At 38.2% G+C, this 22,682-nt stretch overlaps 2 protein-coding genes across 2 annotated transcripts; both read right to left on the bottom strand.

The window, feature by feature from the left end:
- Window positions 1-260: 260 nt before the first annotated feature.
- Window positions 261-14,377, bottom strand: rps6ka4 (ribosomal protein S6 kinase, polypeptide 4). The gene is made up of 18 exons (XM_063485773.1): window positions 13,408-14,377; window positions 12,069-12,140; window positions 11,483-11,550; window positions 10,933-11,083; window positions 10,600-10,715; window positions 9,287-9,394; window positions 9,074-9,154; window positions 8,637-8,740; window positions 7,442-7,592; window positions 7,181-7,342; window positions 6,877-7,002; window positions 5,097-5,230; window positions 4,867-4,960; window positions 4,589-4,759; window positions 3,099-3,290; window positions 2,858-3,017; window positions 2,595-2,758; window positions 261-2,499 (listed from the first exon to the last, which is right to left on the bottom strand). The coding sequence occupies exons 1-18, from the start codon at window positions 13,493-13,495 to the stop codon at window positions 2,287-2,289; spliced, it is 2,355 nt and encodes a 784-aa protein (XP_063341843.1). The 5' UTR covers window positions 13,496-14,377; the 3' UTR covers window positions 261-2,286.
- A 437-nt stretch (window positions 14,378-14,814) lies between these two features.
- Window positions 14,815-22,360, bottom strand: stip1 (stress-induced phosphoprotein 1). The gene is made up of 14 exons (XM_063485705.1): window positions 22,263-22,360; window positions 19,839-20,048; window positions 19,600-19,741; window positions 19,124-19,265; window positions 18,760-18,925; window positions 18,514-18,640; window positions 18,171-18,273; window positions 17,683-17,803; window positions 17,377-17,473; window positions 17,158-17,282; window positions 17,009-17,045; window positions 16,792-16,895; window positions 16,316-16,488; window positions 14,815-16,230 (listed from the first exon to the last, which is right to left on the bottom strand). Exons 1-14 carry the CDS (start codon window positions 22,269-22,271, stop codon window positions 16,158-16,160), a joined length of 1,629 nt encoding a protein of 542 aa, XP_063341775.1. The 5' UTR covers window positions 22,272-22,360; the 3' UTR covers window positions 14,815-16,157.
- Between the last annotated feature and the right edge of the window lie 322 nt (window positions 22,361-22,682).

The following is a 22,682-nucleotide window of genomic DNA, read 5'->3' as shown; positions in this document are numbered from 1 at the left end:
AAATGTGTATCAAAAGAAATTTTACACAAGAAACTATTTTAAATCACAGATGTATGAGGGAACGTTGGCCATTTCCCTCCCTCTGTCAAAAAAAAGGTACATTCATAAAATAGCCTTAATCAAATAGAAGTGCTATCAGGGCTCATGCACAATGAAGTATGTTTGAACAAATTCTCATTTTGGGTCTCCAACCCTCTGAGCACTGCGATTACAAGCATTACAGCCCAATTACAACACCGAGAAGACAAACCACACAGGAATCTATTGAAAAGTAATGTTTATTTTGCACCAGCCAAAAAAATAAAATAAAAACATTGCGGTGCAAAAAGACAAATCCCAGCAACAACACCAGAGACAGTGCAACTCAGTAAAATAATGCTCAGGAAAAGAGAAGAGAGAATATCTATGACAACCAAATAATACCAATATCAATAAAAGCAGTTTCTTAAGTAAAAATACCAAACAAACAACCGGTTACCTTCAAACAGACAACGGCTTCAAACAACAACAGGAAAATATTACAGTAACAGTAGCAATTATGCTTCATCTGGTTCAGAAATATCAATACAACCAATCTCCCATCGCCACTCAGTTATCATACAGCAACATTCACGCCGGGCTGGTACACAACAAGAGCCAAATTATGATAATCCCATTACCACAGCATTAAAATCAATTACATGTAATAAATATCAGTGAAAGCACCTTTAAAGCTGAAATGTGTGTTAACTGATCAACTGACTGTGCAACATGTAAAAAAGAAAAAAAAAAAGAGGCAAGTCCATTAAAAAACATTACAATATACCACCCAAACAGCTGATCAATTTCAAATCATTACATACATTATTTTTTCTCTAAAGCATGATGATTATATACAAAGCTCTCATAGGATGGTGGCCCCATCCTTAAAAAACAACAAAAAAGTCACAATTAGGTGTCTCATTCTGAAACGTAATTTGAATTCAAAGCCATAAAATGTTTTAAAATCACTTCTGTGGAAAAATAAAGACGAAAGCCAGCCTGGATGAGCTTAATCGTTGAGCATCAACCTTGCAATCAGACTACCGCCCACATTTGATATCATCAGGAATAAAAACTGTAATAATCATTCAAAGTTCACAAAGGCGATGTGCGTTCAAAATCACCAGCCACATTTGGCTTCCATCTACGTGCAAACACTTGAGCTGCACTTGGTAGCGTAGAAAAACAGAAAATACTCCAAGTAACTTTTTTTTCAATGACTCAAAGATACCAAAAATAGAAAAAGTTCTTACAGTCCATCATCACAACAGATTAGCATGCTAGAAATTTTCAGACAGGCACGATAGCGCGAGTAATATACAGCAAGTATGATGAAAATCGCACTCCACTGCATGTCTGCTTCTGTGTCTCCATGTCTTTTTTTTTTGTTTGTTTTAAACAGCTGCTACTGTTGGACACATCTTGTCACACAATCAAAGCACTTCTTCAGAGCCACATAATCCCAGCTCCTCAAAGTGTTCAGCGGGATCCATACAGTGAGTAGTGTACTGCAGGTGCAGCTTCTTTGCAAAGACCGACAGCATTAATCATCCTATAGAATCCTTAAGGTTTTGCACGCCACAGTAATCTCTCTCCGTGCTCCATCCTTCCAGAAATTTGCTGCTTTTTTTTTTTTTTTTAAACCATTTGATCGTTTGACATTCTCTGCAAACACCTGAATCTTGCTCGCTCTTAACAGAGCACAGTGTCGACTTCTGCAGTTTTTGTGTTAATCATTATATTTGTGGCAAAAAACTCGGCAGTACAATCAAAGAATTAAACCTGCAAATTACTGGTAGGACTGTTCATTTGCTGTGTGCAAATGTGTGCCTCTTCACAATGACTTAATGAATGTATTCACTTCTTTTGCTTTTTATATGGCTTCTGCTTATTTATGGCTCCTTTTTTCCCTTTTCCCTATGTAGCCAGGCACTGTTTCTTACCCACAGTAAAACCAGGTAAATGTCTCATTTTTAACTTTTAGTGTGCGATCTCACCAAAATAAAGTGAGTGAATACTGAATAAGTATTAAAAGTTTCTGACAGTCAGGCCTCCTCTTCCATCACAGAAAATACATGTTTTGTTTTTTAAAGAATACAGCATGAGGAATGAAAACCTGCAGCTGTTAAAGTGGAATTATATTTTACATGAAGTAAAGACAGTGTTCTCATTTGTCAGTATGCTTTTGCTTTTTTTAACTGACCGCTGGAGGACGTTGTGCTGCCATACAAGCACATAACACTTTCTCCCTGTTCTGTTGCCAGGCTAGCTCTGCTTTGGGATCACGGCTTGCTTTGGCTGTGTTTTGGATGCTGTTGCAGAGGCAGTAGAGGAAGTGGAAGAAGACGAAGAAGAAGAGGATGAACTCCATCGGGTCTCTACTCCTGTGCTGGTCATCTTCATCTTTCGTCGTTTCGCAAGAGGAGCATTGTCGACACTTTTCAGAAAGAAGCCTTCTCGCTTACCTCGGTTGAAAGCCTGGTGAGAGTGGAAGGCGACAAAAGTGAGATAAAATACATTTATTTAAGATTCTTTCTGAGACCTTTTAGAAGTTTTTTACACCAATCTATTACCTTGTAGGTAGCATTGACATAAGTGCGGACAGTGGGCCCACTGGACTCGAGCACATCTGGCGTGCACAAAGGAGTGGTGGACATGGATGCTCCACCCTGAAGCCAGCTGTTCTCTTTCAGATCAGAGAGTTTGAGACGGCTTTCTGGATCCACTGTTAGCAGGCCTTAAAACAGGAAAAGAGACACAAACAAGCAAGCAATAGAGGAAATTCAACAGGCATTTATCTCAACTAAAGCAAACTAAGAACAAACATATTCAGTACCTTTAACAAGCTCTTTGGCATCCTCTGACACACCCTTCCAGGGCTCCCCATCCAATGAGAAATCCCCCTCTTTTATTTTTTGCATGATGTCGGCAGCATATGATGAGGTCATTCCACGCTGCTCACTCTGAAACGGCACCTGGCCTGAGAGCATGGTGTACTGAGAAAGACGCACACAAGGGTCATTAGTAATTCAGTCAGCCGAGCTATGATAAAAATCAACATATTCAGATTCAATTACCAGGATGACCCCGAGACTCCAGAGGTCACAGGATTTATCATATCCTGCACTCTCGAAAAGCTCTGGTGCAGCATACTGCAGCGTGAAGCAGGGAGTCTGCAGGGGGGCGCTGCCTGCAGGGCACAGGCGAGCAAATCCAAAATCTATTACTTTCAGCACAGAGTCCTCCCCCTCATCTGCAAACAGCACGTTCTGTAAGGTAAACAAACAAAAGCCATGAGGATCAGCTCTTATTTTACTTACACATTAAGATTCAATTTTCCTGACAGAGTAAAGACTATTAGTAAATACGAGTATGACAGCCACCACCGGTTGGCATGTACCAGAACTTATGTGTAAACAGACAGTGCAAATAAACAGTTCTAATCCTTTTAGGTGTGCATCAAAAATAAAAGCCATACTAGAGACATCTTAAAGTTATTAGGTGATATTTGCCAACATGTCTCGTTCACAATTTTTATGCACACCATATAAAAGCCTTCTTCAGTTGATTAAACCTTACAGCCATCTTAAGAAGGGAATGTCTGTGTGTGTGTGTGTGTGTGTGTGTGTGTGTGTGTGTGTGTGTGTGTGTGTGTGTGTGTGTGTGTGTGTGTGTGTGTGTGAAATCTGCTGCTTTCATTTTGAAAAGCACCACAAAAGTCACATCATGCACTGTTGTCGAGCAGTAGCCTGCAGAGGTGAAAAATTAAGCCAACATAGAAGTGCCAAAAACTGCTGTTCCTAAATCGGCAATTTGAGGCTGGCTCCTAAAACGATTCAGCCTTGATAGACTTCCATTAAAAAAAAACTAAACAGCATTAAATGAAAACATGTTTATAGCCTGGTACAAAAGTGGTTTTGACGTCTGTGGACAGTTTCCAATTTTATTTTTGTAATTTTTTTCTAACTTATTAATTTAAATGTTGAAGTTGCTGGCACAGCTGCTTTGGGTCCAACAAAAGGAGCAGCCAATCAATGTCTGCTAGGCTTCACGTCCACCACTTTAAGTCACTGAACTTGCTCCCTCCTACATGTGTGTGCTGCTGGGGCCTTCAAGAGCATTTTAAATTGAATTATTAGACAAATAATATTTGTGCTTCAGTTTTGTTTTTAGTGTGTTACCTCTCCTACTTAAGGCTAATTAGCAGATATCTGTGTCTGTTGATTGCTCACGTATGGTAGTTGATACACCAGTCTGTCATTTGAAAACATTAAATTTAAGGAGAAGCTTCAAAATGCAGTCCAAAAACCAGTGAGTGACATCATGATGGCAACGTCCATGTTTTGGACAATCAGTGATTGTCGCTCTTTCTCTCTTTTTAAAAGAAAACTTTTTAACTCGGATTACATCATGTAAAAGTCATGCTGAAAAAATAATAACGTCACACACATCTCTCACATACGAGACAGCAGATCCCCAGTTACAAGATTCTTTTTTTCTATCTTTTTAAACATGCGTGTTATATATATATTGTCAGGAATGATAAAGTTATCAAATCTCCACCCACCTCTGGTTTGAGGTCTCTGTGTACGACTCCAGCCTCATGCATGAAGCTGACAGCTGAGACCAGGCTCTGTAACAGCTGACTGGCCTCTGCCTCGCCAAACAGTTTCTTCCTCTTGATCCTTTCCAACAACTCCCCACCTCGCAGAAGCTCCATCACTAAATATGTGTGATACTGACAGAGACATGCAGAGAAGGTCGTGAGGGGTGATGTTTTTATGTGTAGCTTAATATTGACCAATACATCATTTTTATCTTTATCCTATGTATTCTCCATTCTACCTGATCAGTAAAGACGTCATACAGCTTGACGATGTTGGGGTGAGACTCACACTGCCTCAAGGCAGCAATCTCTCTATGAGTGTTTGCCTCCATTCTAACAAAGAAAGACAACATTAAGGGCATTCAGTCACCTTTACGTTCCAGTGGTACTGTGATACAGTAAAGTATTGACACACTGACACAGATCTGTTAAAGAGCACTGTACTAAGAAGTATTTCATCTCTGCTCACCTACGGCTGACGATCTTGACGGCGTACTCATGGCCAGTTTGCTTGTGTTTGCATTTCCTGCACACAGAGAAACTACCCTCGCCTAGAGGTGGTCCTTGAAAACACAGCTCATAGTGCTGAAAAAACTGGGATTCCTGAACAAAAAAAACGTAGCATTGAGCCATCAAAGGAGATTATTATACTTCAGGCAGTAGACATGGCCCCAGCAAAGCTGAAGGGATACTTTGACCTTTACATGAAGCAACCTTGAAATTCAGCTCCCACATTTGTAAAGAGAAATACCTTAAAACTGAATAAGTAATTCAGAAAGATAAAACATGTTGTACTTTGTAAAACACTAAGTTTTACAAAGTACAACATGTCATCAAACTCTACGTCTTAAGACAGGTCAAACTGGTTAAGACATTTTGGCCTAAAACAGGAATGCTTGTTAAGCACTGTTTGTAAGCTTTCCTCAAAGTCCACATAATATGTTTTTGCCAATTTTCTGTCATATCTGTATATAAACCTTTACAACACTGTATTCTATATTAAACAGAACAAAAATATCAAATAAATCATGAAGTCAGCGTTTGTGCAAGTAATTTCTTTGAGAACAAAGCTCAGCCTTCAGATAGCTCTAAATTTTCAGTTTCAGGCAGCATTTTCTACTCACTCACTGTCATCAGTAGATTATCTCTTATATCATCATCTTAGACAAACACATGACTCTGACTGTGAGCACAGAACGCTCACCAATCTGCTGTTCAAACTTCCTGTTTATGACGGGAACCCAATCAGATGACTGAAGGGCTTTATTCAGATTGTGGGTAAACTCAGGGGCCTCATCTTGGCTCAGTATAAGGTTACACAGGATTATTTTGAATTATGAATATACAAAGCTACTCTAGTACAGTCTGAGAGTCCGATCATTGAGCAGGAGCACAGTAGATCCACTTTAAATTGTGCCTCTTACATGAATATATTAATAGTAACCACTAAGTAATATGTATAAATTTATCACTAGCTGGGTACACTCTCTATATAAAGAGATACTTTCATTTTTAACTCCCCAACTATATAACTTGGATAATAGTTTTTACTTTAATTAGTATTTTATATGTAGTGCTTTACAAAAAAATAAACCTCCTTATATCTTACACCGCTAATATCAGGGAAGGAATTACTATGAAGTAACAATTTTGGACTGACCTAAAAATACATTTCACATTTACCTAAGGAGCTTGGAAAGAAAGCGACTCGACCTATTTAAATTCACTCTCTTTCCAAGCTTCACAGACTACCATGACCCAGATGACTGAGAACCTACACAGAAATTTTACTTTTGCATATAAACATAATTTATTGTTTATCACTGTAATTAGAATCAGGATGACAACAGTATTTTCAAATTCCAGCTTACATCTTTTATAAATCTAATAACATAAAGAAATAGCTGCGAATTTCTTTGATTTCTGGAAGATTTTGGAACATTTTTTTAAAAGACGAGCTAAAAATATTGCTGAGTTGAGTCTGACACCTTTCACACGCAGGTGATAAATGTCAACTAGACAGACTGACAAACTTTTTCTGTTCCAAATAGATTTTTGTGCTGTTTACCGAGATCAGTACAAAGTGTCTTGAATATTATTTAATAATACAAAGCATCCTGTCAGATAAAACAAGCCAACTTCAGCTAATATTTTAGCTTCTCCTGCTCTTTTCCTTCTTTTCTGTTAACAAACAGTCCTGAAACCAAACATATGACAGAATTATTTAAAAACACCCATACAGATCATACCTGTAACATTGCGCTGCGTTGGACAGAAGCAGAAGCTGGTCGGTCAGCACCAATTTGGGTTTCAACAAAGTCTCCCATGACTGCGTTCTTATTGAACAAGATGGAGGGTGCAATGAAAGAATAGCCCTAAAACAGAGGAGATGTGTTAGGTGTAACTATGATGTAGCTCACTGAAGAATTATTACAGCCTTTACTTATTAACAAGCACTTGTTGAACTTTTCAGATTGTAAAGTTAAATAGTGCTTACGGGTCATGTTTGTAGAACCATTTGATAGAGTCAATGTGGAGGTGATGATGACTGACCTGGAACAGACGATCTGTGCTCGGGGGTGTGCTAGCTGGAGAATAAACAGGATCCATCCCAGTGAATTCCTCTGCAAAGTTCCCCACATCGAGTTCGCTCTTCAGCTCTGGCTTAAATGGACTTGCAACCTTCTTTTGTGCTAAGTCATCCCAGTTCAGTCCCTGTGAGGCAGAAAAGGAGAATGAAAGAGTTACAGATGAATGAACTGAGGTTACAGGGGAAAAGATGTTTAAGTGATAGACAGTTAAGGGACATCGGACCTTGAAGAAAGGATGTGCCTTGATATCTTCAGCCCCCCGCGGTCCAGATCCCAGCCTCTTGTGGGGATCTTTCACCAACAACTTTTTCAGCAGGTCCTGAGCAATGGGTCCAATCATAGAGGGAAACGGCGGGTCACAGCGCAAAATACGTCTGAAGGGCAAAGGGAAGATATAAACATTTTGCTAACATACAGAAACAATTGACAAGAATACAACTGTGTCAACATTAATGCTCCTCCAATAATGGCCGATAAGATATTTTACACAACATAAGGCACAAAATTATTCTTGGGATCATGCAGAAATTGTGGCATCACATACTTTGCCCAGGAAAGCTGCCACTACTCTATTGTTTACAACACTCTCAGTACTGTTTCAGCAGCACTGAAAGTGTCGCAAACAGAAAACACATCACAGTTTGAGCAACTAGTTTCTGAGCCAACTAGTTTCTGAACTGCTCTGGTGGAAACTTCATCAACAATGACCTTCATGTTTTCCTTTTCTATATACATTCTTTACAATGTAAAGAATGTCAGTCAATAATACACAACCCAAATTCAGAAAAACTTGGGATGAGCTAAATATAATGCTGAATTTCATAAACCCATATTTTATTCACAATAGCACATAGAAGAGATGAATATTGTCCCATTCTTATCTGATATAGGATCCTATGTTCCTCTAACTCAGGGGTCCCCAACTCCAGGCCTCGAGGGCCGGTGTCCTGCAGTTTTTAGATGTGTCCGTGATCCAACACAGCTGATTCAAATGGCTAAATTACCTCCTCAACATGTCTTGAAGTTCTCCAGAGGCCTGGTAATGAACTAATCATTTGATTCAGGTGTGTTGACCCAGGGTGAGATCTAAAACCTGCAGGACACCTGGAGGAGGCCTGGGGTTGGGGACCCCTGCTCTAACTGTTTCTTTTCAGTGTCTTTTGTTGCCCCGTTCACCTTTTTAAGATGTGCAACCACACTAAATTCAAAATTTTCTTAAAATGGTACATTTTCTCAGTTTTTTAGGTTCATTAATTCTTTTTCACTCCCATAAAGTCAGCATCAGCATTTGTCCCAAAAATACAGTAATGCCGACGGGTTCATTTATTAGTAAAACACAGCTAATAACAGAGACAATTTGAATAAGTTAAGAAGGGGCAGGCAGATGATTTATGGAGATGGGATTGAGCAGTACTCACTTTGACACCTCGCTTTGGGAGTTCCTCTCTCCCTCCAGGGTAAAAGGAGACGCACCCGTCAGCAACTCAAACATCAGGATCCCAAGACTCCACCAATCTACTGACTGAAGCAGAATACAGCTTGAAAAGCACAATAAAGAGGACAAGGAATTTTCACTGTGTAATTATTTAAAGGTGGGTTTTTTGAGGCAGTACTGCCTTCCATAACAAAGATATTAATCTCATCTTTGATTCACCACACTGGCCCAAAGTCATGAGTCTTAAAGCATCTGTAGTGTTAAATGTTTAAGCCTTCCCCGTACACTGATACATGTAAATATAAACAATAATTTAAATATTATTTTGCGCATAATATGTGACCATTCAAAATCTTCCAAATAACCCAAATGATCTTAACACCAAAACCTGCATTTGCTCCCTCGTTATCCTTTATTTACCTTGCCATGTCCTGATTTCCCTCTGATGATTTCAGGAGCCATGTACTCAATGGTGCCACAGAAAGAGTAGGTCCTCCCCTTCTGTGATGATCAGAAAACAAGCATACTTAAAAAAATGTATTTCAGTTTGGATTGTGGTAACAGTTAAACACCCCAGGTACTATTTACATGTACACATTGCTATGCTCACACTGTAGTTTTAGATTTACTTACATCTTCTTCCAGAAACTCTTTGCTGAGCCCAAAATCTGTCAATACCACATGGCCATCACTGTCTAGAAGAATGTTTTCCAATTTGATGTCTCGGTACACAATCCCAAGCTGTACACAATGAAAATTTACCAGTGGCATTCATGTAAAAGCTGTAATTTGTGAACAGAGACAGCAGGCAGTACAAACAGAGAAACCCTAAAAACATTTTTGCAACCAAAAAAGGAAAAAGTGGCCACTTATGTATCGGTTATTTTTAGTAATCACAGCATTTTCTAATCCCAGCTAGGGGTCCTAATCCCAAAATGTGTCAAAACAAATAACTGCCCAAACAACAGCAAGCCTATAATGCAGGAAATACTAGTCCCCAAAATAAAAATGCTTTTATTTGATATTATTTATAAAAGGAACGACTCATGAAAGTCTGCAGGATTTTCAGCCAATGTCGCTGGACAATTTCTGTGGACACTAATTTAAACACAAATCCACTATCTCATAACTTAAGTGCTGCAATGTGAGTTTAGGATACCTAGTGAAGGTCATAATTTACAAAGAGATGGCTGAAATGCTTCCAAATAAAACCCTCAAGAACACACTCATTATGTTTTAAAAAGGACCTTGAAAATGCACCCAATCACCCTCCATGTAGTGGTTTGTGTAACTACTCAAAGAAGTCATGAGTATCATTTAAGGCCACTGGTGCACACCTACTTTAAAACTAAATCTAAAACTAAAGTAGCTGTGAAACATCATTAGGAAACCACTTCTATGAGCTTCAGAGTATTTCTCACAATAAAGAAACTCAGACTTCCTGTTCAGCACTAAATGACAAAAGCCCTTTTCAGACATGGGGTGCATAATATTGCTGGCTTCAACAGACCGTTTACACAATGAAAATTTACTGATGTCATTCACTTTAAAAGCAGTATTATATGAACAGAGAAAGCAGCATGTGTCATGTATACACAGAAACACAATATTGCTGGCTTTATCAATCTGTATACAACAATGTGAACGCAACCTAGTGTTTATGGAGCTAACGTAACATTAATCTGGTGAATAACGTTAAATGCTTAACAGATGAAAGGCTTACTTCTTTAACCATCAGCTTGTTTAGACCAAACCAGAGCTAAAAGACCACAACCTATAGGGCTTAAATTAGGAGTGAGTTGGGGTTGGCGTCTCTGGCCTCACAACCCCAATTCTATGAAAAGTATCATGTCGCTAAAATGTTTAGTTTGTGTAAGCAGCGGGCTCTAGCCAAAATTAAAGAAATAACTCTAGCATGTGTAAAAGCTGGAAACAATAATCCTCACCTTGTGCAAGTGTTCTAGAGCCAGAATTATTTCTCCAATATAAATCCGTACTGCCTCTTCTGGAAAGTGATCCCGCTGGTACAAATGAGTGAACATCTCCCCACCGCTCACATAGTCTGTACTCACACACACAGACAAATACACAGGGAGCTTGAATAGACATAATACAAAGAACTACACAAACACACATTGTGCAAAAAGAAAAAAAAAGAAATGCCAACAAAAACACATACAGTATAAGACAGAAACATAAAGAAGACCTTCAGTGTTTCAAGAGAGAAGAGTTCTCTATATTTGGTACATTTTTCCCAGTGTCCCACCCCAGTGTCTCACCCAGGATGAGATGTAGTTTGCTCTGAGTCTGAAAGGCATAGTGAAGAGTAACCAGGAAGGGAGACTGGCGGATGTGCTCCAGGACTTGTCTCTCAGTGCGAGTATGTTCTGTTGTCTTTGCCTTCTGAACGATAGCTGCTTTCTTTAACACCTAAGGCAGTGACCAAAATAAATTAAACTTCTCCATTCCTTCCGTGAACTTTCAGTGAATGGCACTTCGCTTTGGGGTGTGTTGCAACATGCTGCAACCATGTCCAAGGGAAGGACATTATACAACCCAACTGCTTGCATCAAATCCAAAATGAGCAAATAAAATAGAAAAAAATAATAATTTCTTGGTTTTAACATCTGATGTGGTGTCACTGTACCATGTTTAATCTAATATTGGCCAACTCATTTACATTTTACACAAAATCACAAAATGGTTATAAAATGTTAATAAAATCATAATTAATGATTTATTTTAAAGCATAGACTAGTAATTTACATTTTTAGATAAAAATCTGCTTTAAGATGTACATTAATTCAATTACAACACTAATAAACTTACCTTCATAGCATAGAGCTGGCCCACATCATGGCCGCTGTTCTTTCTGACCAAAAACACTTTCCCGTAAGCTAGACAAACAAATATTGAAAATTACTGCCGATGGTAAACAAGCAAACGCAGCAAACACAGGTACACCATCGGATTGTGCCTAAAAGAGATGGTTTCCACTTCAAGACATAAATACTCGGTGAACAGGCGGCAAGATTAATCAAATCTGCAGAAATCTGAATCATTCTCCCTCATTAAATTTAATTAGGTGTTCATTTGTTGATGGAAATAGCCACCAGGATCTCCTGTAGCCAATCAGTAACATCAACAGCATATGGATTCCCTGTTAATCATCAGATACTTTTCATGCTGTCTGGTTCATGTGTAACATTTAAATGAGGATATAAATGACATGAAACATTTTTCACTTTAACTTACAAGCTACAAATATCAATTATAAACACTTTGCCTTCAAAATACTATCCAAGCCAGGGAAATCAACCAAGTCTGCTTTAAGTATATCTCATACCAGTACTTGACCTTTGACAACAGCTTCATCTTCATTTCATTCTATTCAGTGCTACATGCAGATCCTTACCTCCAGTGCCCAAGACCTTCAGCAGCTCAAAGTTCTCCATGCCGACTCTTTCAGTGTGACCTGTGAGGTTAGCTAGTGGTAGAAAGAAAAATAAAAGACAAGAACAGTGTTTAAATTTCTATTTCTGTTCAAGTTTTTGTTTTAAAAAAGACAAGCCACAATCTAAAAACTATGTCTGAGCTCTATCTTTTAAGGGAAGCTTTCTACACAAATAAAGTGGTGTACTTTTCTGGCTGTTTTTTTCCCAAGTATATTAAAATACAAAAAGACATACCATATGTCTTGATATTAGCAAATGCTTTACCAATGTGCCGTTTCTTGTGTTATAATCCATGAATGCACTTTGATGTACCCTCTAGATTAAAAGGTTGCTCTACTTAAAATCTACAATCTATCCAATGAGCCACTAAGCAGATCATTTCACTTCACCTGTGACAGCTGGTGAAAAACATCCACTCACACTGTTTATTACACTACAGCCACATTTACAGCTGACTTTACTACTCTTGGAGGGAGAGTACAACAGCAATTCTCTGATTTATTATATTTTATCTGTGAGGATTTTTCTTTGTAAATTTACACTCTAAAATCAATTCAATGACAGATGCATTGTCCATTAAAAACATATGACAAATTCTGTTCTTTAGTCTCTAATGCACGCTAGGTAACCTAAACTGATTAAAACCAAGCAAAACACAATGGAGTCTTTACAGAACAAAAAGTATCTTTCATATTAAAGGAAAAACACTGATAATCCATTACAATCTTGAAAAATATTGGCTCTTTTGTTGTTTTGTTAATTTCTAATGCCCCCCAAAAATATCTATTTTAAAATTATTAAAGCCTAAGATTAATTAGTGTTTCTGTATACTATAGACTTTTCACATGCCCCTCAGCTTCAAAACAAACACACATTCACACAAAAGCTTAGCAAATAGCTGAACCAGCTCACAAAGCAATGTTACACAAATCAAAGAAAACTCTGAAAGAAATGTAACAAAGTAAAATCAAAGAAAACTGATTTTAAATCTTTTTTCATTTAAAATACCATTATGTGCATGGAGTACGTTCAGAGAATGCATAATGCAACCCCAGTGTATGAATATGTTGCACAATATATGGAAAAGGAAAAGTATTTTAAAATAGGATTAACGTTTTACAGAAAAAAAACTGATGTGGTGATGTTAGCTGTGGGGTTGAACCAGCACATCAAAAAAGAAATAAATTGCATTCGTGCAGTATTATTTAAATGATGAGATGAATTACAGTACACAGATGTTTCCTTTGTGGCTATGGTTATGATTACATACAGTGATAACAGACAATATGACTGACTTACCATTGGTGATTTGGTGCTTGACAGTACAGGCCCTTTCATTTGTTTTTCCATCAGAGTCTTCACTACTATCAGATGCGTCCCCAGACATATTTTAAAGAAAAGTTGACTACAACTGCGATGAAATTGGTTTGTCTGGTATTTTCTTATTTACGAGATTTTGCGTTTTACACTCAGCAGTTAAAACAATCTACTGTGGCTGCATTGTGAAGGAGACAAGGATTATCAAAATGAGCGGACAGCTGTATTCCAGACAATGCTGTTGCCCAAACCTTAATCCCCACTCGTTTGGCATCCTGGTGTTTGGCATTATTTATCTCATGTGATTGGTCGAAATCAATCAGAAAGAAGATTCATATTCCTGCTACTTAGAAGACGTTGTTTTTTTTCCGTTACTGTGTCAATGATCGTCGGTATTAATTAAGTACTCTGAGTAACTGTATGTGTTATCTGCAGTTTAAATTTAACTAACAGTTTAAGTTGCTAATGTTAGCATTAGCTAAATAACTAGTCATTATTCATAAGTTAGCTGACGTTAATTGGTAATAACGTTAAACCTTCGGTTATATAAGCGACTGGTCAAAACAACGCGTTATAGACGGTGTGTAAACAGCTTCAACGCTAACTACCGTATAATAACAAGACGTGTTACCTAGCCAGCTGGTGTGGTAGTAAATTGGCAGGGTAGCGGTAGCAGCTAACTAGCAAATGACTGCATTTGTCCGTCAAAGTTTGAACGTTAGCTAACCGCTGGTGTTTTGTTAGCAGTGTTAACTGGCCTCTTCAACTACCAGCGAACTGACCATGTTGGAAAAGGCCAGTTTGGGTAGTTCTTTGTCTTCTTTGTCACCAGTAGTCACCAACTAATATATTCGTCCATTATGAAAATTTCTACATCTCACTTTATAATTTTTGTCAGCGCCTAGCAAACTGCTAACACCAGGATGCTTCCGACACAACCTGGGCGACGGTCAGTCACGTGAACCACTGGAGTGGGCGGAGCGAGATTGCTCAAGAGCTCAACGGAATCGGGCAATTCTGTGCCACAAACACTAGCTCAAGTTTTGCCCAGTAGTTACGACAAATGTCAAATATTTTCTCTCCATTAATTAAAAAAAATCTACTAATGTTTATGCTTTTCATTTGTTCTATGCCACACTTTGTCTTCATTTAGAAAAAAAAAAGTCAACTCTGATATTTTCCAACATGCTACTAATGCCTATGTCTCTGTACGTTTAAATCTTATTTTATACCTAAATTCACAGGGGTCTAGATCAGTCATTTTATCTATCACTGGTATGCAAGTAGTGCAAGGTATTGAAACTGTAGGTCTACCCATCTGCCGACTCAGCGTCATGAAAAAAAGCCACCACTTCCTTTCAAGATACATTCAGATACTGTATATTTCACAGTACAACTGGTTTCCATTAGTACATTACACTTCCATGGACAATTCTGTTTACATCATGTGAGATGTGTGTACTTTATGATTACAATGGGGACTTGAATGATAGAAATGCCCTATTTCGTTGCTGTGCTGCACAAATAACTACATTTTATTATTCTACTGTGTATGTGTGGAAACAAAAGGCATTACAATAGAATATTTGAGTCCCTCTTGGAAACCGTAGCACAAAGATACTATGACAATGTGGTAACTTTGAGGTATCTGAAGCCACAAATTGGCAAAATTGTGGCAGAATGTTAGTTAGAAGTATAACTTATGTTTCCTCTGAAAAGAAAAAAAAGCATCAAGAAAAATAGCTGAGCTGTCACGGAGAGGACATGTGACAGCAGTATGTGCAAAGATAAAACAAAACGACTTTGCTGGGTGTGATGCACATTAGCAAGTTGCGACAGGGTGCAATGGGGTTAATCTAAGTTAACGCACAAGTCAACACACTCATCCAGCATGTGCTAGCACTGAAAGGTAAATCCACCCTTTAACTATCACATTCAGACCATCTTTAAAATCCATTTACACTTAATCACCATCTGTTCCAATTTAATGACTAAATTGTGCTGTTGCTTAGAGACAGCTGTAGATGATACACGTCCAAATCATAATAACGTTTAATATGTTTTTAAGAGTCTCACACGTGCATTTAGGTGTTAAAAGGGATTGGATTAAACTTTGCACTTGAGGTGTAGGAAATGACCAGAAGAGGAAGCGCCAAGGAATGCGAATTTGGCGTTTCAACATAAAAGCACCATGTTTAATTAAACCTTAAAGTTGACAATACAAAGGTCAGGGACAACTTCAATTTGTGATGTGCTGCACATTATAATCACTATTTGGAGTGATTTTTACTCTTCTTTTTTCTGCTCCGTCTTTAAATCATGAACCACTAGGAAAATGAGAAAAGCCTTAGGATGGATTTGCCCTTTAAACACTGAACATGATGGTGTACTGCATCGTTTTATTATTATTATTATTCATTTATTTTTTATTATTTTATTTTTTTTTTAGATGTATTAAAAACACCTGTACACTTGAATCCAATTTCTTTTCTTAAAGTTATCTGGAGTCTGAAGCTTTCCAGATGAAACTTGCTTTGTTCAAAACAATTTTAAACTTGTGAAACTTTATAAAAAATAAAAAATAAAAATAAACCAAACACATACAGAGTCTTAGTGAGAACAAGGAGATAATATGTTGGATTTGAAGGCAAAGAAAAAGAAAAAAAGAAAGAAAGAAAAAGTAAAAGAAGTTTCATTTTGGAGGGGTTAACAGCTGTGGCTCATGTCTCCCATTAACGAATGGCTATCAGTCCAACATCGATGAGTTTCTGTATCTTCTGAGCAATAACTGGATTCTTTAAGTGGCTGAAAAACAAAAACAAAATCACTACAAATCTGCACTATACAGTTAAAATGCAAACTGCATTGGAGGTAAAGCTGACAAACTTACTCGCTAAGGGCCTGTGGGTCCTTCTGCATCTGCTCAAGGATCATACGCATGGCTGGGTCAGACATAATTTGCTGCACCTCTGGATCAGCCATGGCCCTTTTCTTCACTTCCTCAGGGCTGTCATTCCTCATGGCCTGACTAACCATGCAGCGCTGAATGCCTTCTGAGGCTTCCTGAAAGTGGAAAGAATTCAATTCAGTCTTTTGTCGCTCACTGTTCACGCATTAGAAATATGGTTATATCTGACATTACCACATTTCATTCATCAGTCTGCTCTCTTCACATTTCCAACACACAAATCTGTTTAGTTAAAAAAAATGTAACCAATTCTTTTTGATTCAAAAGTGATTGGACAACTAACTACTGTGTCAACCAGCAAACATGTAGCAGAAGTATAGAGAAAAAAAAATCTTTTCTCAGATATCTTTTCTACTCAAGTCCACATTTTCTGAAAAGTGTAATATCCTGTAAAATACCTTTGAAGAAGAGTCAAGCTCTAGAGCCTTCTGGTATGCATCCATAGCTTTGGAATAGTCTTTCATGGCCTCCAGAGCAGCTCCTTTACGTGTGTAGCCCTTTACTGTGAACAAATGTCATAAACTATTTGTAAAATTACAATAAACTGACATAATTCTAGATGATACAGTTCAGGCAAAAGGCAAAAATGTAATTAATATAAAAGTTATTACTCACTGAAGGTGGGCTCTAGTTTGATGCACTCTTCACAATCCTGACAAGATAAAAGATTCTCATGGTTAGTCTTAAATGCACAATAAATGCAGAGGTATGCATAAATTACATTAGATTCACATGAACTCCTACTCGGGAAGGATGTGCTATACCTTCAGGGCAAGCTGAAACTCCAGCAGCTTTGTGTAGCAGGCAGCTCTGTTACTGAAGAGTTTGGCATCATTAGGGTTTCTCCTGATGGCCTCAGTGTAATGTTTCATGGCTAAGGGGTAGTCTCCTGTGAAAAAGAAAAGACAATCTCATCTTTGTGCAAGTTCGAAAAGAAAAGAAGAAATGGCAGTCCAGCAGAAAGCACTGCAACTATTACAAACCTTTCTGGAAGGCATCGTTGCCCTTGCTCTTCTCTTCCAGGGCCAACTCTGGGTTGATATAGGCTAGTTTCTCCTGTTCCTTCAAAATCTTCTCTGCCTGCAAAACCAATTACAAAGTCAAGGTAAGTGAACTTCAGTTCAGGTACTGTATACAAAGTATACACTATGTTTTTCTTTACATTCAAAATTTCAGTTAATTATAGACATTAAAAAAATCACTTTGCTAATGTGGTATTATTATTTTTTACTGTGCCAACTCTTGACAACATTAGCTGATCCATTTATTAACTATCTGGACTACTGCACCTGTTGACACTTCTTCAACACGTCAGGAGTTCGGTGCTCTGTCAAACTCTTGTTGAAATACTGAATTGCTTCTTTGTACTTTTCCTGCTTGAAGTACGAGTTGCCAATTCGAGCCAGGGCCCTAAAAGAGGAGACAGATTATAGCAAGCATGTTATTACAGATAGTCAAGATCATTTGTTTACGCAACTTTAATAAAAGCCACTCAGGTGGAAAGTTAGTCAGTACAACACTGCTTCTTGTGGTCCCTTAACACTACAATTGACAGTGTTTCTCTACTGGTCACTAAGTGGCCCCATTCAGTGTTGTTTTTGATTTCTGATGTGGGAAGGCAACACATGTACACCCACACATATGTATGTGGTTTTCATCCCTATCAGACTTTTCTGTAAGCTAAAACCTGTTTCATAATTTCCATAAGATCTCAAAACAGTAAAAGGCTATCTTTGTTCCACCAGAAATGTATCACCAGTAAAATGAAAGAACTCACTTAGCAATTTGTCTGTAGTCTTCTCTGTTCTCTCTGCCAACATCAATGGCTTTCTCACACAGCTCTCTGCACTTGTCAAAATCTCCCTTCTCAAAGTACACAGCTGAAATGACAACAAATACAAGCACATGTTAAACACAAATAGAATACATTAACAATTTTACGTCATGTTAGATAAACTAAAACTGTATTTATATTACTGTGTATTCATTTATAGTTTATATCTTAACTGGTTATGTTACAGTCACACAGCCACATTCTGGAGGATATTCCCAGATAAATATCAATATAGATGAAAAGTTTGTATGAGGTTAGTAAATGTTTAATATCTGAGAAAATATACCTGCTTGATTAGATATGTAAGTCATGTTGGTTGGGTCGTGTTTAATCGCTTCTTCATAATGTTTCAGTGCCATTTCAAAGTCTTTATTCTTATATGCAGCATTCCCAAGCTCCTTTTCCTTTAAGGCCTGTTTAAAAAATATGAAATTAAGGATGAACAAAACTCAGACTATGGACTAATCAGAAGGTTGGATGTTTTAAAAAACAAACAAACAAAAACAAAATGCAACAACATTAGATTATTTACCTTTCTCTTGTTTTCAGGGAGGTCTTCCTCTTTGGGAGGAGGTGGCTGAGTCTCTTTGGGTTTTGTGGGAGGAGGAGGAGTTGGCTCTTCATCCTCCTCCATCTCAGAGAGGTTTAGTCCAAGAAGCACAGAAAGAGTAGTCATCACTCTGGGATCCTGCAGCTTCCTAATAATGACAAGAGGAATAAGAGCCGATTCACATTTTGGAAATAAATCTTAGACAATCTTCATAACTTTGTGCTCACATTATACACTTTTCATTACTATTACCAAAACGTTTGACAAATTCTAAATATAATAAAAGTAACCCAGATTACTTAAAACTTGAGTTAAATCTGCAGATTGTTTTTGAAAATGCACATACGTTCCAAGCTCAGACGGTTTGCTCTTGAGCTGCTCTAGCAGTGCTCTGTAGCTGGGATCTGCCAGCAGCTCACGAGTCCGAGGATCACTTTCCAGCTTCTGATACAAGTTGGGCATGGCAAAGGGATTCATCATCGTTTTCTCTGGTGAAGAAAAAGTCTGTGCTCATTGGTGGTCACAAAGATTTTTTTCCACAAATATTCAAACTGTTATGGGATTAAATTCATAAATCTTTTCTCTTTCTGTAACTTGTAGTATTTACCCACAGTCTGATTAAAAACACTCCAAACTCAAGTGGACTGTCTCCTTCATTTTGAAAACCTAAGCTCACAAAATGCATTTTCACTTCAGTGATGCTGTCAGCAGCCATCACAGAATCCTCTACCCACACAGAAACAAAAAGTGACTCACACACTTTTGACATAATTATGCGTAGTTTCTGTGTAGCTCAAAACAAAAACACAATCCAGTCTTTACCTGCAAGCTTGGCCTCAATGTTCTGCAGCCCATCCTTTAGTTGCTGATTACTTGGCTCCTGTCTGAGTCCCTCTTGGTAAGTTACTCTAGCATCCTCAAATCGGCCAAGAAATTCCAATGCAGCAGCTTTACGGGAGTAGCCCTGGTTGATTACATTTCAAATATTTTAGACTATCTCCTCAATTTTAATAACTATATATTCTGTCAACAAATCAACGGCATAAAAAAGGACATCTTACCTTCCCCCAATCAGGCTTGATCTTGATAGTCTGACAGGCATCCTGGAGAGCATTCTCATAGTTGCCTTTCTTGGCATAGGCAGCTGAGCGGTTACTGAACAGGACATGGTTGGATGGGTCAAGACTCAAGGCTTCGGTGTAGCAACGTATGGCCTCATCGACATTTCCAGCACTCAGCGCCTTGTTTCCCTGGTCTTTCAATGCTGAAGCCTATGAAGCACAGACAGACAGACATGTTTACAAAACCTCTGTTTTGCAGCTCTGCTGCTCTAAATACACAAAGACACAATCCTGACTGAAGAATAAATCCTTCACAGCTGCTACTGGCAGAAGTGAAAAAAGAATTGAAAATCATTCAGCTGTTAGTGTCAAACAGGTGCAGAAGTCTTGCAGAGAGAAAATGTGTTTTTATTTTGTTACCACATTGACCTGAAAATGAGCCCTGCCTCACAGCAAGCTCAAAAGTGACCCCACTTTTTTTTCAGTTACAGATAATGATTTTTTTTTTCTTTTAAACTAAAACAGAGGTTAGATAGCTAGAAGTATATTACGCTAAAAGTTTTCTCTGCAGGAAGTCAGAGTGAATACAACAGCAAAGCATACTGACAATGCTAAATAAAAAAAGAAAAAAGAAAAAAAAGGTTGTCAATATACTGTACACCCTTTGTCAATTAAAGCTGCTTGTTATAGTTTGTGAAGTAACCGTGCTGCGCCTCCTCTGAATCTAACAGAATCAATGACACGCCAAGAAGAAAGAAGCACCACGCTGCTCCAAAAAGGTTTTCTCACTCCCTGCTGGCTCCTCTTGAAAACTGTCTGATAAAACTCAAAGTCCACTAACAACTAGCCACATAACACTTGAAAACTTTCAAGTGTTATGTGGCACAACTTTCTCCCTAGCAGTCATTAGACCTAATCCAGTCTGAAACAACATAGCTACATCACAATCCCCTGCAGTGCTGTAGGGTTTGGTTTTGTCAAAAAAAAAAAAAAAAAAAAAGTGAATATTCAGTAAATATTATGGAGCTTTAAGCAAGGGATAGCTGGTTATATCACCAAGGTCCAGTTGTTGACCAAACGCTTCACTTGGATACATCGTGTGAAGCATCAAGTAATCACAGTCTAGTCATTTTAGTAATTAGGGTGTAAACAATGTGCATATAGTTGTGAGAATCCACATATAATCTTTACTAAGTCGGCCCAAAATGAAAATGAAACCTGTAGATGTGTTGCACCATGGTGAATGCTGATCAAGAAACTTGAGGAATGCATAAAGTCTTACTTTCACAATGTGTCAAATCCTTAATGTAATAATTATTATTTTGGCAATATCCAGAACATACAAAAAGGTAATAAAAATTAAACTCATGAACGAATTCCTCGCAACATCAGCACATTTCTAACTAGGCAGTGCCCTCTTTTGACTTCTAACGTGCACCACACTTATTGCTTTTATGTTGGCCAGATAGGTTACCGACTCTGAGCGCAATAGTAGTTTTTAAGTAATACGGATACTCTCATAAAATGACTGGGCCGTTTAAAATCCATTCATATCTGAGCTGTTATGCAGAACGTTCGAGAGGACGCGGCAGTTGACGACAACATGCGGCTGTAGCCATGACAGCTTCGCCTGTGTGTGCATCTAGAATGATCCTCCGGTGTGAGCGCAGACTGCCGATGGCACCACTAAAGCTAATCCAAAAATACTCCTGCAGCATGTGCTTACAGACCGACTGCTGCAATTTAAGCTCACAGTCGTCTGCTTTCGTTTTATAAAGGGGTTACAAAGGCTTTGTTTGTTTGTTTCTTAATAAAATCAAGGCTCTCTGTTTTTTCTTATCCTGACATACTGATAATGTCACGTTGTGAGCCAAAGATAGCCGTTTGACTGAGATTTGGTAACTTGTATTTTGCCCATGTTTGCAGAAGGCTAAAAGGCTGGTTTACAACACCGAGCCTACACTGTCCATTGGCAACAGCGGCAGGCAAACCTTACAGGGATAATATTACGTAAAAAGCAAGTGTGACAAATTAAGTTGCTGCACGTTAGCGTAACAGTTAGCTAACCTTGTCGTGTGCTATCACAAGTGAGACACAACCTTGCGCGAATAAACATTCAAGTTAAGTTGAACTTATAGAAAAATTAAGTTAAGCAACATTACAGTTTAGTACCGTCAAAATGTTCTGTGACGGGTGAAAACGGCAAGCCCAAATGACTACAACACCTTACTAACGAGATTACGCTAAGCTAACAAGCTAACTAGCAAACAGTGAACGGTCAGTGTAAAGAGCTGACTAACCTCTCCGACCTCCAAATTATTGTAAAGAAATTTTAGCCTAAAGCAACTCAAAGGAATACACAAATACGTCTTACATATACCAATTAGAAAGTCATAATTATTAAATAAGTAGCAGGACACTCACTTTCTCCATGGTGCAAGCATGAGGTTCCTTTCCAGAAACTACTGTGAACTAGCGCCTCCCCCTCAACAACATGCAGGTTGCCAGTTTGGGAGGTAGAAAATCCGTAGACAGCTTCCAGATGAGTGTACCCGTGAGGGGAATCTGAGGAACAATATATAGTATAGTAGCTGAAACTTCCAGAAGATGAGCGAAAACCCGATGCTACGTTACACAAGATGTGTTACTGGCTCTCTGAGCAGCACAGAGATGAGGAAGTGGTTGGAAGTGAGTGCATAAATATATGAAACATATGGAGTGAGGCCATAAACATATGAAAAATATTATTTAGATTAGCAACTTATTTAAAGCCTGTTTGTATCTATTTATCTTTGGCACACTAAAACAGATAAACACGAAATGCAGACAATGTCCAAGACAAAA

The sequence above is a fragment of the Pelmatolapia mariae genome, linkage group LG10_11 (assembly GCF_036321145.2).
Source record: "Pelmatolapia mariae isolate MD_Pm_ZW linkage group LG10_11, Pm_UMD_F_2, whole genome shotgun sequence".
NCBI lineage: Eukaryota > Metazoa > Chordata > Actinopteri > Cichliformes > Cichlidae > Pelmatolapia > Pelmatolapia mariae.
The sequence above is the reverse complement of the archived record's forward strand: the minus strand, read 5'-3'. Positions and strand labels throughout refer to the sequence as shown.